Here is a 16,003-nt window from a genome sequence, read left to right on the forward strand (position 1 = left end):
GCTGGGCCACATGGCTCGCTCCTGCAGCCAGTCAGCTGTGAGCAGCAGATGGGATCATTTGCATTTTTCTTTTTATATTTACTCCGACCGGCAAATTAAAGGATTTTTTTTTTAAAATCTACATTCTCATTGTTTGCCTAAAATGTAAACGTGGTTTAACTGTTGGATTGGGCTTCCCTGACCTTCACCCGCCACACCCCTTCAAGTCATTGAGACTTAATACCCGAGGGGTAGGTTTTGTATTTATCAACTTGGAATCTACAGTCCGGGAGTTAGGAGTAGAAAGAATCAACCTTTATTGAACTGGTGACTCGTGTTTTTCTATTTTAAGCGCTCGGCGCAGATACCCCGTGGGTTTGTCGGTGGCATGTGGGTCTGCGAGCGCGCGCACTTCTGAATGTCTTGCTCTGTAGCCTCAAACCCCAAAACTTCGGGTTCCAAGTAAAAGGGTGACTTTCCGCTCCGGCTCACAACAGAGGGCGGCCACCCTGCCGGGGGAGTGGCCAGAGCCTGCGTTTCCCAGCGCCCGGGTCGCTCTCCCGCGCCCCGCCGGACTCCATGCCGGCTTCGCGGGGGCCCCGGGAGCCACCCGGGTCCCGGCGCCCCGAGGTCTTTGTGCGGATGGCGGCGCGGGAACACCCCGCCCGGGGTGGAGGGGTGCGGGGCCACGACCGGGATGCCAAAAACTGGGGAGAGACGCGGGCGCGAGGGGAGGAGACGACCCGCAACAGTCGTCGTCCCGCGGAGGAAAAAAAAAAAAAAAAAAAAGTGGAAAAAGAGGCTTTTCAGGTCAAACTCCTCGGGGCTGAGCAACCACGTTTCAGAGCGATGACTCGCGGGGGGAGAGCACACGGCGTGCAGGGGACATTGTTAGGCAGCGCTGCCCGGGCGCGCCGTGGGTTGCGCGGCCGCCGCCCCCCGCCGGGAGCCGCCGGCGCGGGCCCACGTGGAGCGGCGCGGCGCTGGACGAGCGCGCAGGGCCGCCCGGGTCCCCGGAGTGCGCGCCCCAGCTCCCCGCCGCGGCCGTTCACGCCCGAGCGCCGCCGCCGGTCCCGCGTGTGCCCCGCTGAGGGGGAGGGGCGGGCCAGGGGTGGGGGCGGAGGGGTTGTGGTTCCACTGCAGCGGGGGCTCCTGTGTCCTTGTGCGGAAATGACACACGGAGTCCCGTCACGTCACGCGAGAGCGCAGCGCACGGACACACACAAAGAGAGGGGAAAATACACGGCGCCCTCCCGCCGCCCCCAGCAACTCCCCGGGCCGCCCCGGCCAGGCCCTCCGCGCGCGGCCCCCACTCCCCGGCCCCGCGCTCCCCCACCCCCCCACGTGGCGCCCAAACTCGGCGCGGGCCCGCTCTGCAAAGTACACAACTCGCGTCCCAGGTAAGTGCGGGGCGGATCAAGCCGGCCGCGCGGTGGCGGCTCCGGGGCAAGACGGACGGGCGAGTGGCTGCAACATCCATGCCGGGGTGGGGGCGGGAGCAGGGGAGGGGACGCGAAGGGGGGCTGCCCTGAGCGCGCCCGCCGGGAGGAGCGCCCACCCCCGCGCAGGGCCGAGCCGCCCGAGCTGGCGCCCAGTGCCCACGGGCTCGCCGCGCCCATTGTGCCGCGCGCCCCTTTGTGCCCGCTCGGAACGCGGCGGCTCCATGGCGTTCCGGGGAGCACGCGCGCCGCGCGGGGGCGGGGGGGGGAGCGCGGAGTGGAACGGTCCGCGCCGCCGCCGCCCGCCCGCCCCACTCGCGCCGTGCGCGGGCCCCGCACCCCCGCCTGGCGCTGCGATGGAGCGGCCGGGGCCGCCGGAAGGCTCTGCGGAGCCCGCGGTGGGCTCGGCGCTCGCGCTCGGCCGGGCTGCGGCGGGGCACGGCTCGGCGTGTACGAGGGGGTGTCAGAGCAGGAGCAGGGGGCGGGGACTGGAGGGAGATGCCGAGCGGGGAGCTGGAGGCCGGAGGAGCCCCCGTTCGGAGGGACGCTGCCTCCGGAGTCTGCAAATGGAGCTAGGCAGGCCGGCGGCGGCGGCCGCCGCCGGAGCGGATAGGGAAGGGCCCCGCCGCCAGGGGGCGCAGCGCTCCCTCCCCCGCTGTCCACGGCGCGGTTCACGGTTCCCGCTGCCCAGGAGCTGGAGGCGGGCCCGGCGCCCTGGGTGTGCACCCGGCCTGGCGCGGGGCCTTCTCGGCCGGCAGCAAAGCTGCAGCCCAGGGCGCTCGGCGCTCCTCGTGACCGTCCGCCCCCTTTCCCTCTTTATTGTAAACGCGAGTTCCCACGCAGACTTTGCCCTCGCCTTATCGGTGAGCTGTGCTGCAACGCTGGTGAGGGCCTTGTGTGTCGCGGCTTAGTTTTTTACAAGGTGTTTTTACGGGGGTGAGAGAGTTTGATTGCTCAGGTGGCCCGGCTGGAAGAATTGTACACGCAGAGGCTAACCAGACGAGGGGGCACGGAATAGAGCTAATAAGCACCTCGCAGTTGGTAATGTTCAACTTCTTAAAGTGACTTTTGACTGTTCACCGTGCCAGAAAGCTGTGGCTGCAGGAAACTGAGGCAAGGAAGTGAGCTCTCTGGCTTGCTGGGTATGTGAGAGAGGGATGGAGGAGATTCTTCTGTTAATCCGTACCCCAGCCCCCTTGGTTTTTGTTCTGTTTTGTTTAATCATCCGTCCCTAGTTCATGGTTTCATATCACCATACAGGACATTGTACATAAAAGTTTTATGCCCTTCCCTTCCCCCACCGCGCACAGCAGTAGTTCCAGCAAAGAACAGAGACCAGTTAGGACCTAAGAGACAAGATCTTCATCCCAGTAACCTATTAGAGGGTATTGTGTTGCCCACACTTAACTAGTACTGCCCCTTTTTTTGGTGGTGCCCTTCTAGGTTCCAGAACATCCTTTACATGAGCAGAGGAACTGCAGAATGTTTAATAATTAGGAAGAGAAAAATTAGAATCAACCCTGACAGATTTGGTGAGGTGAAAATTTAGTCTCCTGCAGAATGTCCCACCTGCCACTTTTTCAAGCTAAAAAGCCCCTGAAGCAATGAGGAAGGAAACAAGAAGCTTTTATGAATTGAATTGACACCGTGATGAAAAATCTGGGGATGTGTCTTTTAAATACCGCAAAATTGTATAATGTAGAAACACATGAAGGTTGCTAGCCAAGCAGCAAAAATAACTTGGTGTTCGTGGATGGGAGGCTGGGATGTAGCCTTTTTTTCCTGGCACCTGGTTGAGATGAAAGGTGGTGAATTATGGGGGCCTCCCTTATTATTCATTGTGCCCCTTACTGGCTAATGTAAGTTTGGGGGAATTATTTGCAGAATTAATCTTCTGGCTGATGGAACTTTTCTGCCTCCTCCCCCTCGGTGGTTACAGGGGTGTATATGCATGTTCTTTTTCATGGAACTGTGTACCCCCCCCCCCCCGAGAGTGAATCTTACCGTGTGATTTTTTTTTTTTTTTAAGATTTTTTTTTTTTTTATTTGACAGAGAGAGAGATCACAAGTAGGCAGAGAGGCAGGCAGAGAGAGAGAGAGGAGGAAGCAGGCTCCTTGCTGAGCAGAGAGCCCAATGCGGGACTCGATCCCAGGACCCTGAGATCATGACCTGAGCCGAAGGCAGTGGCTTTACCCACTGAGCCACCCAGGCGCCCCTGATTTTTTTTTTTTTAAATAAAATATAAAGTCACAACACATGTGCCCTCCAAATGGGGTATTTTATTAAGTGCTTTGTGAGCATCGTTCACTCTTGCTCTTTCTTTCCCCCTCCAGATTGAACAGTTGTTCTTGTCCCTTCTTATGCTCCGGTATTTCTTGCAAGATTATTTCAGCTCCGGGCTCTTGGGGCTTCTGGAACAAGCCGCCACACATGACCCCCACATGTCCTGCTAAGAGTGCTGCTTGCTTGGCCTCAGGCCTCCTGGGTGTCAAACAGGAGAGGCGCTGTTTCGCTGGTAGCTGTACTTAATGCCTGGCATGTTAGTCATTGAATGATCAGATCTGTTACAAACCAGCCCGGTTTTTCTCAGCAGCTCACCTGGTAGGGTGACCACCCCTCCTATTCAATCCAACTTGAAACATTGTATTTAAAATAAACCCTCTCAGTTCTTTGTTCTCTACCAATGGCCCTGCTCTTCCCTCTCCTGTTAGGTTTTCAGTGGCCAGTGAAACACAGTTGCATCAGTGTCCGTAATTGCATTGATTGCTCAATTTGAATAAATTACTCATTGGCCTTTTTTTTCTCTCCAAGTTTTTATTTATATAAGTAATCTCCACACCCTGCGTGGAGCTCAAGCTCACGACTCCGAGATCGAGAGTCGTATGCTCTTCCAACAACAGCCTGTCAGGGGGCCCCGGTCTGCCCTGGGTGTTGGGGAATGTTGGTTTGAGCACGGAGCTAGTAGTGATGGGAAGAATGGAGGCATGGGGGTGGATGGGGGGTGCTTACAGCCGACTGTGCCCCAACTCTAATTAGCTCATGTGGTCACAAGACGACGTACTCTGAAAAAGTGGGAAGTACAGAGGAAACTCAGCTTGTACCTCCTAGGAAAATTAGTCACCACTGTACAGTCAGGCAGTCACATGGGTGACTGCTAGGGTGTGCTGGCCTTTTTTCCTCCTTGAGCCCCAGCATCTGGGTGCCGAGATTAAAGTTACAAGTCCGGCAACTTTCCCCATTGATGTTTTTGGAAGGTAGCCCCTCTTGGCCTCAGGAAGGCTTTGAGAGTGTGGCTTAGACGAGGAGGAGGACATCGTGCTTCCTCAGGTTCAGACAAGGCAGTCTGAAGGGTAAGACAGCAGCTTGCAGGCGGGCCAGCCTGCCGGGCGGAGGTCGCGCTTCTTGGCCTTGCTGGAAGATGCGGTTGTCCTCCGACTGAGTAAGGAAGGCAGCAGCAATTACAGCTTTCGAAAACTCGGGGGAAAATTGCCCTGGTTTTTTGTGAGGACTGGTATTTTTCAAACTGCATTTGCAGATGTGTCTAAAAATAAAAACAAATTGCAAACATGTCCTACAAGTCCCAGGGGCGGGATGCCAGTGCCAAGAGGGCCGGGTTCCGAGAGCCGCGGGACTCCCAGCTGATCCCGTAAACGCAGAGCCCCGCGCCCCGCAAGAGCAGATGGCATGGGAACATTCTTTCTGTCCTTAGGGAGAGCATTTTATTTGATTTCACCCCCTTCCAGTTTGTTTCGTTTCTTTCGTTGACAAGAAAAGTCACTAAGCTGTCAAACGCTTTGGCATATTACTTAATTTTGTAGTTTTAAGAACTATCCAGTATTACGGTGACTTTGAAAATCTTTATTTATTTTAAAGATTTTATTTATTTGACAGGCGGGTGGGGGGTGGGGGGGAAGCAGGCTCCCTGCTGAGCAGAGAACCCAATGCGGGGCTTAATCCCAGGACCCTGAGATCATGACCTGAGCCGAAGGCAGAGATTTAACCCACTGAGCCACCCAGGCGCCCTGAAAATCTTATTTAAAAAAGCCTTAAAATGGATAACATTTACTAGGTGCTATGTGCCAGTCACTTTGTCCTTTATAATTTTCACAAAAATTCCTTAGATAGGGTAGTGTGTTCGACTCCATTTTACAGAAGAAAGAACCGAGGGTGGGGAAGCCACTTGCCCCGGGTTAATAAACTGAACAGTAGGGGGACCAGGGTTTTAACCCAATTCTTTCTGACCCTGAAGTTCGGTAGGTTTTTCTCGATTTTCTTCAAGATCAGCTGCACTCGTCATTGCTCTGGTGGTCCAGAGCCCGGATCCCGGGCTGTCCAAGGGGCCCATGGACCAGGTGACTTCTGCACCAGAGCCCACCTACAAATGGGCGCTCGGCGGGAAGGGAGGAAGCAGCGTGGCGCACTCATGCCCCACTCCTCAGGCTCTTCTGGAAGGCTGGAGTGAGGCCCCGGAGCCTACCTGGGGCCCTGCTCTCTGTGATAACCCCACACCCCAAGTGAGGCACGGACTGCGCTGCCCTCCCTGGTTCTCTGCCTGCCAAGTCCGAGGGCTCTTGCAAGTGGGTTCACCTGGGGAACGGACTGCCCGCTGGCCTTCCAGAATGTGAGCTGCTGCCCTCCTTTTCTCTGCTTAATTTTTAAAATCGATATGACAGAGAAGTATCACAAAGTCTGATGAGTTGTGGCAGTTGTGAAAAGGATGAGGTGAGTTTTTGTTAGGTCTTTACCTTTTTGAAATCCCGAGGATGTTTTATCAGGAACGGTCCGAGCGTATTTTCCCCGCTTTACCCGTTGCATGTGGCAGCCGGCACAGGCCCCAGCTCCCTGGTCCCAGGTTCTAAAGACAGTGCTCTTCTGGGGCTCCCGCTCTCCAGCAGCCCTTCCTGTGGTGAGAGTTTGCGTCACTTTGCATTTGAGAACGTGACTTGGGAAGGAGGAAGATCTGCCCCCGCCGCGTGGCGTGAGGAGGTCAGGGCTGCTGGGCCTCGTCTTCCTGGACTGTACCTCAGCCTGGTGGCCGGTGCTAAGTCCAGTGGATGTTTCCGATTTAGTGGGCTAGAATCCTGAGTCAGCTGGCTGGGATTTGAACCTCGAGGTTTCAGGAAGCCCAAGTACTTCCCATTTCGGGGCCTGCTGCTGGTCCTGGGTGAGTCCTGGCCAGCCACAAGCCCCTGGTGCCTCAGATTCGCATCACACTGCTCTCACCAAGGGGACTGGTCTGGCTGCCCTCTCATGAGCACAGGTTCTCTGGAAAGAACTTGATGAGAAGACCCCTGGCCACTCCTAGCCCCCTCTGAGCAGCACTGGAGAACTTTGTCCCTTGGACACCCGTGGGACACTTAGGGAAGAGATCCATGACCCTGGGAAGGCAGTGGGCATTGGCAAGGAGTCACCACACCAGGTGATCCCTCCTTTCCTTACTGTGGTCTGGTCTTCAGCTCTCCACAAGGAAAATTCCCCACGACAGGTTCTGTGTGACTCCTTATTGCCCACTTGAACCAGTCACCTCACCACACCTTCCTTTTTCTGTGTGGTCCAGCCGTTCCTCAGGTCCGCAGACCTCCTGACCGTCCCTCTCCCCACTACCTCCTGCTGCTGAACGCAGGAGCCAGGCCCCTCAGAGCAGGCTTCTGCTTGCCCAGCTGGGGCCAGTTTTGAGGAGTCAGGGAAGGAGGGCCCCAGAGGCGGGTCAGAACATCTCCCAGACATTTCTTCACAAGAGAACCCTGAAGAAAGGACCACATTGAACAGTGGTCATTCAGAATACGGAGACCCAGAAAGCAAGGCCTCTGCCCTGGCAAGTTGTTAAGCTTCTGGCCAGCCACAAACCCTCCGGTGACCCCGCCTTCCATCCCTGATCCAGAAGACTTGCTCTCATTATTTTAAAATTTTGTTTTGTTTTTTCCTGCCACGAAATTTGCCTTATTTTGAAAATCCTTCAAGAATCCGGCAAGTGCACTGATAGAGCCTATGATGTACCCACCAGGAAATGACATTTCCTGATGGTTCAAAAACCAATCTCTTCACCTTCTTATTCATACCCAGGTATATGAGCTGAGACTTTTTCTGATCTCTCTTTCTCCCCACACTGAGGAGCATTTTTGACCTTCAGAGTCAATAATTCAGAGAATGATATGAAATGAAAGGCCTTTCCTAGTTTGTCAGTTGTTACATTGTTTCTTAGATTATCCATATGTTAAATGTTTAAAAATTGAATGTTTTGATTTTACAAAATGAGTATGTTGCTGTCTGTGGGCTTAAGTGGGACTATGGCCTGGCTCTGTTCTATATTCATATTTTAATACTTCTTATTTTCAATTTTAAAATACTTCTTTTTCATTTTCAAAGAGTTGCATGCCCACTGTAGAGTATTTGGAAACAAGAAGGAAATATTAAGGGAAAAAAATCATCCATAATCCCCTAATTGGAGGTAATTAACATTTTGGCATATTTCCTTCCAGCTGCTTTATGGCATTTTTTAATTATGCAGTTGACATCTCCCCAGCAAACTTTGAAGTAGGTTATTATTGACTGGATAGCCCTGTAATGAACAATTGATTTTGAATCTTTACACATAATTTAATGCTCAGCTCTTTCTGTCAATAGAGGTCTTCAAATTCACGTGTTGAGAAAATGTGTTGAAGTTGACTTCCTAACTTTGTATAATGGAAATAACGATAGTGATCAACGGGGATCTCAACCTAGGTCCCATTCAGTTTGATGCCTCCTACTTTCTCTGCAGCTTTTTGTGAAATTGATCAGTGAATAATAATAGCTCAGGGCCGCAGAGGGCTTCTGCACCAGGATTTCCTCCCTGAGTCTCTACTCAATTCCTGCCTGTGCTTAACCTGAGAGCCTCTGCCCTCTGCCTAGCCTGGTAACTGTGTATTGTGACACTCAAGGGTGGGAGACTCCGTAAAGGACAAAGATTTGGTTAAAGGTCCTTATAAGCTCAAAGTGATGAGGAAGATCAAGATTTGCTCATCTAAGCACTGACAAAGTTATTATTATTTTTTTAAAGATTTTATTTATTTGTTTGACAGACAAGAGGGCAGAGAGGCAAGCAGGAGTGTGGGGGGGGGGGGGCGGGATGCGCGCGTGCGCAACCGTGCAGGAAGCACGCTCCCTGCTGATCAGGGAGCGGGATGCAGGGCTCAATGCCAGGACCCTGAGATCATGACCTGAGCTGAAGGCAGAGGCTTAACCCACTGAGCCACCCAGGAATCCGACAAAGTTATTTTCAAAGTAGATTTCTTTCCCCCTAGAATAGTGTTATTTCTTCCCTCCAAAGAAAAAAGTCTGATAAGTACATACCAGTGCTTGAAATTATTTATATCCAGGTCACAAAATTGTAAGCGTTGGTGGTCTTCTGCACAGCTGTGGCAGGCAGCCTGTATTTACTGGATTTGAGTTATGGTTGTTATAGAAACCCTAATGTAATGTCTCCTAACCTTGGGGTTCTGAGTGCTCTTTCCTTCCTGTTACTTTTATCTCATGCTGTTTACCCATCTTCCCCTCTGACAGAGGTTCCCAGAGTCTCATCTTCATCCTCCGGGTCCTGCATCTCTGCTGCTGTTGGTTGTGATCAGTCCTTGTAAGTCAGCTGTCTGGTCAGTCACCCCCTGCACAGAGGACGGTCCCCCCACTGGCACCAGCAGCTCCCGTGCGCGGTCGGGGAGTGTGGTCACTCCAGCACTGGGCAGGGAAGCCTCAGCACGTTCCCAGCCTTTCTGAGCCTTGGGTCCTGTACCTATAAAAGGAGATCACCTCTGAGGCCCCTTTTGTTTCCAAAACTGTGCCTCAGTTTCCTAATGTGTAAAATGAGACTAACAAGAGTCTCTACCTCATAGGATTGCTGGGGCAGTTAGTTTCTACACAGCATAAGCTATTGTTTCTGTTGATTGTCCGCCAAGGGCGCAGAGCACGGACAGTGAGGTGAGGAGTCCCAAGGGAACAGCGGGGCAGTCGGGCCGGCCTGTTGGACTCCTCCGCTGGTGCCCTCAGCATGGCCCGCAGACAGGGAACGCCTTCCTCCACGGAAGGAAGCCTGTTACCGTGACCTTGACTGTCTCCTCCCAGAGAAACTATTCCGGAGCCTTGTCTCCCAGTCTGTTTCTGGGGGAAACTTAAACTAAAAAAAAGAAATGATAGAGAAAATTCTATGATCTATTAAGTGAAAAAAACAAGGAACAGGATCTTAAACCTTCCAGTTTCAGCATCTCTATATGCTTAAAAATTATTAAGACCCCAGAGAGTCTTAGTTTATATGGTTATATCTGTCAGTATTTACTGTGTTAGAAATTAAAACAGAGGGGTGCCTGGGTGGCTCACTTGGTTTGTTGAGTGTCAGGGACAACCAGCTCTGGTCATCATCTCCAGGTTGCGCATTTGAGCCCAACGCCAGACTCCATGCTTACCTCAGAGGCTGCTTGGGATTCTCTCTCTCTGCGTCTCCTCCCTGCTTGCATGCTCTGTCTCTAAATAAATGAATCAATAAAAATCTTTAAAAAAATTTTTTTAAAAAGAAATTAAAATGGAAAGGTGTTTGAATTTTTTTTTTAAAGATTTTATTTATTTATTTGACAGAGCGAGATCACAGGTAGGCAGAGAAGCAGGCAGAGAGAGAGGAGGAAGTAGGCTCCCTGCCGAGCAGAGAGTCGGATGTGGGGCTCGATCCCAGGACCCTAGGATCATGACCTGAGCCGAAGGCAGAGGCTTTAACCCACTGAGCCACCCAGGCGCCCCTAAATATTTTTTAATTTATTTTAAAACAACCATAATAAGTCCACTACAAGGTAGTATCAGTAGTATTTTAATGAAAGGTAATTATTCCCCCACCCCCCAAAAAAATGTTACTGAAAAGATTGGTATTGTTTACATTCTTTTTTATTTTAAGTTTTTTTTTTTTTTAAAGTAATTTCTATACCCAATGTAGGGCTTGAACTCCCCACCCTGAGATCAAGAGTTGCAGGCTCTGCCAACGGAGCCAGCCAGGCGCCCCTATGTCGTTTACTTCTTGCATCTCTCTTTAATATCCGGCTCAAGAGAAGGCCGCTGAATTTTCCTGGTTGCCTCTGTAGTCAGTCTTTCACAAAATAACACTTCATGGAGCGTCTGGAAAGCTCTCCTACCTGCCTATGAGAGAAAAGGGGCAATACTACCTCAGTGTTATAAAAACACTTTTCATCTCATAGAACCCTTGAAAGGCCTTGAATATACTTGTAAAGTGGTTCCCCAAAAAGAGACAAAAAAAGCTGTTTGTAAAAGTGTCCATTTCCAGGGTATGAGTCCGCCCGGAGCTGGGGAGGGACGTACAGGCTGTGCACACGGGGACGAGCCAGCGCTGGCAACCGCTGGACACGGTTCATGCTCTGAGAGCCGCTGACCCCGAACATCTGTGCAAAGATGCACGAGAAAACTGCCTCTCACAGAGTGACTGGGGACGGGGCGGGGCGGGGCGGGGGGAGGACAGTGGGTGTTTTTTTTTTTTTTAAGATTTTATTTATTTATTTGAGAGAGAGAGACTGAGAGAACGAGTTGGAGAAGAGCGGGGGGGGGGGGGGGGGAACTCCCCGCCGAGCAGGACTCAGTCCCAGGACCTGGAGATCACTGACCTGAGCCAAAGGCAGACGCACAACCCACTGAGCCACCCAGGTGCCCGACAGTGGACTTTTAAACCAAATCTCCTCATTTATTTATTTATTGATTTATTTATTGATTTATTTATTTAAAAGATTTTATTTATTTATTTGACAGAGCGAGATCACAAGTAGGCAGAGAGGCAGGCAGAGAGAGAGGAGGAAGCAGGCTCCCTGCTGAACAGAGAGCCCGATGCAGTGCTCCATCCCAGGACCCTGAGATCATGACCTGAGCCGAAGGCAGAGGCTTAACCCACTGAGCCACCCCGGTGCCCCCAAATCTCCTTTTTATACTTCATGAGTTTTCTTTCTCGTGCGTGCATTTTCTAGTCAAAAAAAGGAAAAAAAAGACCCTAAGCATCTTCCCTTCTTAAAATGAACTCCAAAAATAGACATTGACCTGTAATTTGTAAATCTTTTCAACGTTTCCATTTCTTTGTGGCATCTCTGAGAACTGATTCTTTCTCAGCCCCCATGAGAGATTCTCACCGTCTGCCTCCCCTGTCATTCCTCCTCCCGGACTTTCTTCCCGCCAGAGGCAGGAGCTTGCTGATATTCAGGCATCAGATTTAGGCGCATTTCAGCGGGAGGCACGGAGGGAGCGCTGCCAGTGACTGCATTTATGTAGCCAATTTAAGCAACTTAGCCTTTGTAATTTGATATTTGAGTGGCTAAAGCATCTTGTTATTTCTGAACGTTTGGGATTACCCTCCCTTTTGTGCCTTTTGTAAACGGAAGGCTTTTCTGATGACATTCTAATCTTCCCCCGCCTGTGTGCCCTGCATGGAAAATTGAACATTGTCTGTCTCGCTCCGTGCAGAAGGATCGAGACTATTAGGCATTTTAATAAAATCCTATATACTCTTATGAGCTCTGCAACATTCAAACCTTTCCGTACCCATGACAGTCATTTACCCTGAGGCTTCCTAGGCTGTTTGGTTAAAAAAATATAATAATAATAATAACTGAACATTTTCAGTTACTAAATTAACCCCTGGAGATTGGTCCTGTTTGAGAGTCCCCTCCAAGAGCTCATGGGCATTGTAGAGCCTGCGATATTTTCGATATTTTCGTTAGAGGCAGCAGCAGGCTACATGGGTCTCAGTGACCTTTGTTCCCTTCATTTGTTTAAGCATTCCTATGGGCTTGGCCTGGGATTTCTGGGGGACATGGAACAGCCACCCCTTGGGGGAGAAAGCTGATTCTCAGGAACACGTGGGTGCATACTTTGGTGGTTTCACAGCTTGCGAGACGGGTGAGAGCAAGCCCCAGCGGGCAGGAGCCGTGGTGGTTGGTAACTATAACCTACAGTTCCTGCGGCATGCTCGGCCTCTGGGCGCACGGTGTCCACCCCCAACGGGCAGGCTTGTGACCTTCATCCGGGCAGATGACCAGGAAGTGGAGGGAGCCATGTGTGGAGGTGGCAATGTGATGTCCCTGTCCTTTCTCCCACTGTGCTGTCACTGTGTCAGTACGGGGAGGCTGGGAGTCCCCCTGGACATCTCTTCTGCCCTGTGGAGTGGAGTCTGTGTCTAAGCACGGAATAGACAGATTTTCCAGGTAGCTCCGTGCAGACGGAGGGAGATATGGGTGTTCTAGCTGCCGTTGGACAGCCGGATGCAAGGTTGGAAACTGGCCCCCGTGTTCACCAGAACCACCTTACTGGACGAATGAGGATTCTGTGATTTCCGCCCCAGGGGGCTGACTGAAGAGAGACAGAGACTAGTTTTGAATGCTAGTTCTGCCACCGAGCAGCTTGGTGACCCTGGGTCAAGTTACCTGCCCTGTGTTCCCTTCCAACCCCCCCCTTCCATATGCAAATATTGTGTTTCCATAATCAAAATACTATAAATATAGTTTTTTCTCTCTTCATTGGGGTAGAGTTGACAAATAAGAATTGTCCAGATTTAAGGAATAATGCCCTTGGTTTCTTTATTGGTAAAATTGGGATTCAGAGAGCTCGGGGCAAGATGGAAGTGTTGGTGACTTGGCCGTGCATCCGGCTTGCTGTGGGTGGGCTGCGGTGTTGGCTGAGGACCCTCACTCCTGTCCCCAACACACAGTCAGATGCAGTTGTGGGTTCTTCTGGCTTTGCCAACGCGAAATTCCCCAGCTTCCCATGGAGCGGGGCGGCTTGGCTGGCTGGCGGGGGGAAGGGGCCTACTGTGCTGGGGTCTGGGTCACTTCCGTGCTAATCTAGCATCTGTCACTGGTCTAAGGTGACACTGGTTCCAGAGCAGATGCCCTCGGGGTGTCTTGAGTGCCCAGGACGGGGGCCACTGGGAGCCTTCCCAGCCCCCCTTCTGGCTTTCTGCCCCCCACCCCCCACCCCAGTCGCAAGAGGCCAGGTGTGTGCTCTTCACCGTTTTCCTCACCAGGTGCTTGTATGCCTGCGCTAGTGTCACACGGTGTGATGTAGAAAACACCCTTCCTGCCTCCTGAGTCCCCATCCCGGCCAAGTGTACGCCCAGCAGTGGGCTGCAGCCCCACTGGTCTGCCCCAGCCCCAGCCCCAGCCCCAGCCTGCGCCCGCGCCCACGCTTGCCTCCCCAGCTCCCTGCTGCTCTCCGGGAACAGCTGGGCAGATAACATGTAGATAACTGTGCTGGCCTTGCTGGGCGCTGTGGTTCTGTCTGCTGTCTTTTTTTCACCAACACCTGTTTTCTTCCAGGATTTGCTTGTCCTTTTAATGTCCTCTGCTTAGCGTCTTTGAGTCTTTGTGGTTTTTCTTCCACCTTGACCCTTTCTCTCCCCCAGTGAGCCATCCACCTCCTCCTCCCTTTCCCACCGCGTCTCCCAGTTATCTGTGTCTCACGCTGCGCCCTCTCTGAGACTCACTCAGTCCTGCCCATCTGTTCTGCTTCTCACCTCTGCTCTGGATTTCCGTGACCGTGGGGCGGGGTCTCCCAGGGCCCTTGGCATCAGGCAAGGCCTGCAGTGCATTTCTGTATGAAGCTCCCCTGCCTGGGCTTGAACTTCTCCCCGGTGTGGGCTGCCTCGCGGCGTGCAGACTGTTGTTGCCTACCTGCCTGTGCTCCACCCGCCCTAACTACTCCCAGCGCCTCGGGGGGTGACGTCAAAAGTGGGGTTTTTTCCCCTTGCAATTCAATGGAAATTATATTTGCTAAAATTCACCGTTGGTACTCTTGACTCTTAAATTGGACTTATCATCTTCCCTCAACACCATCTTGTGTGTTACGTTTTTCAGATAACAGATACTTCGGTAAATAGGAATTATTTTCAGTGTAATTGCAGTTTCAGATAAATCTTGAATTTTTTATTCATTTCTCTGAAAATTAGTAATACAGAGTTGGAAAGAATTGTGCCTGTCATAAAGTTATTGTGACATTCTGAGGATAGCACATCGCATCATAAGCACCATACGCATGTTGCTATTATTAGTGAATTTTTTTTTTTTAAAGATTTTATTTATTTGACAGACAGAGATCACAAGCAGGCAGATAGGGAGGCAGAGAGAGAGAGAGGAGGAAGCAGGCTCGCTGCTGAGCAGAGAGCCCGATGCGGGACTCGATCCCAGGACCCTGGGATCATGACCTGAGCCGAAGGCAGAGGCTTAACCCTCTGAGCCACCCAGGCGCCCCTTATTAGTGAATTTTGAGGCTATTAACTGTGTACATAGTTTACCTAGATTCACTCCATCTTTCTTGCCTCCCCGCCAACTAAAACCGAGAATCACACACCATTCTATGGCTATTTGGTAAGTAGTTTACTGGGCTTTGTAGATAGCATTGTTCTTCTAGAAATTTCTGAAAAGATACTTCTTAGTCCTGCTCTCCTCAAAGGGTTAATCAGAATGGGAACTCAGTATTTGCAGTCGGCTTAATCAGTTGTTGGAAGCACAACTCAGTGTCAGTAGTACAGGCCATCAGTGTCTTCTTTTCCAGCGTTACTGCCTCATGTACACCTTATTCTGTTTATGGATGCTGTTATGTTGCTTGGGGGGGAATCTCAGAGATTTAATGCTACTTCTAATCATGGTGTCTGTTCCATCTTGGCGCAGGCAGTGGGAGTCAGGGGCCCCGCACCTGCCCCTTGCAGCCCATACAGTGCCCCTTACTCTTGTTCTCTCCCCACCCCACCCCACCCCCCGCCTTGTTCCCTCATCAGTAAAAAGAAGGGTTTGGGCCAGATTCTGTGGCGCTCCAGAGCTTTAAAAACCCACACTGCATCTTCTTGCTGCTTTGGAAGGAAGGGCTAGACCAGCACCATCCAATAAAAATAGAATGCAAGTCATTTAAGTAGTTTCAGATTTTCTAGTAGCTACATTAAAAAAAAAAGGTGAAACTAATTCTAATAAAGTTTTATTTAGCCCAGTGAATCTGACATTATCGTGTCAGCATGTAATCAACATAAGTGTGATTAGCTATTTTACTTTTTTTTCCCCTCCGCTACATCGTTGAAAGCCAGGGTGTACTTCCACTTACAGCACGTCTTCATTTGGACGAGCACCTGGAGTCAGTCCTGTGACCTGCTCGTGTCCCAAGGAGCCACCCCCTACATCCTTAGTCCGCCTTTTCAGTCTGTGGCTGGAATTTAAAGCAGGGACTAAAAGGAGATCCTCTGAACTTGGGTCTTTCGTAAGACTTGATTTTCTCAAATAATGTTCCCCCTCGGTGTGAAAGTGACTCAGTCGATGCTTTAGGACCCATTCTGCCCACGTGGAGTTCTGGAGAAGCGCTCCCAGAGGGTATGCAGAAGGCCTGGCTGCTTCTAACTCAGAGGATGCGGCTTTCCATGATGTTAGGGAACAGTGTCAGCTCAGCTTCCATGACCCAGAGCCAGAGGGGGGAGGGTGAGGGAATTTCTCATGGGTATGGAAAATTAAGAAGTAAGTCAAGCAATAAATCAAGACTTTGTCTTTGTCTTTTCATTTAGTGGAATAGAAGATGAACTCAACTGAATTCAGTG

The 16,003-nt window shown here is 51.4% G+C and overlaps 1 protein-coding gene across 1 annotated transcript; it reads left to right on the forward strand.

The window, feature by feature from the left end:
• The first annotated feature begins 343 nt into the window (after nt 1–343).
• Nucleotides 344–16,003, forward strand: LOC309864244 (uncharacterized protein). Its single transcript, XM_082729592.1, has 2 exons — nt 344–1,379; nt 15,971–16,003. Exons 1-2 carry the CDS (start codon nt 559–561, stop codon nt 15,993–15,995), a joined length of 846 nt encoding a protein of 281 aa, XP_082585718.1. The 5' UTR covers nt 344–558; the 3' UTR covers nt 15,996–16,003.

Source organism: Mustela nivalis (assembly GCF_964662115.1).
Source record: "Mustela nivalis genome assembly, chromosome: 5".
NCBI classification, from domain to species: domain Eukaryota; kingdom Metazoa; phylum Chordata; class Mammalia; order Carnivora; family Mustelidae; genus Mustela; species Mustela nivalis.

Bases quoted from the DNA above. Each gene is read 5' to 3' on its own strand.
- LOC309864244 (XM_082729592.1), top strand. From the start codon at position 559: ATGCCGGCTTCGCGGGGGCCCCGGGAGCCACCCGGGTCCCGGCGCCCC. The intron at 1,380-15,970 runs GTAAGTGCGGGG...CTTTTCATTTAG, and splicing joins GTACACAACTCGCGTCCCAG to TGGAATAGAAGATGAACTCA.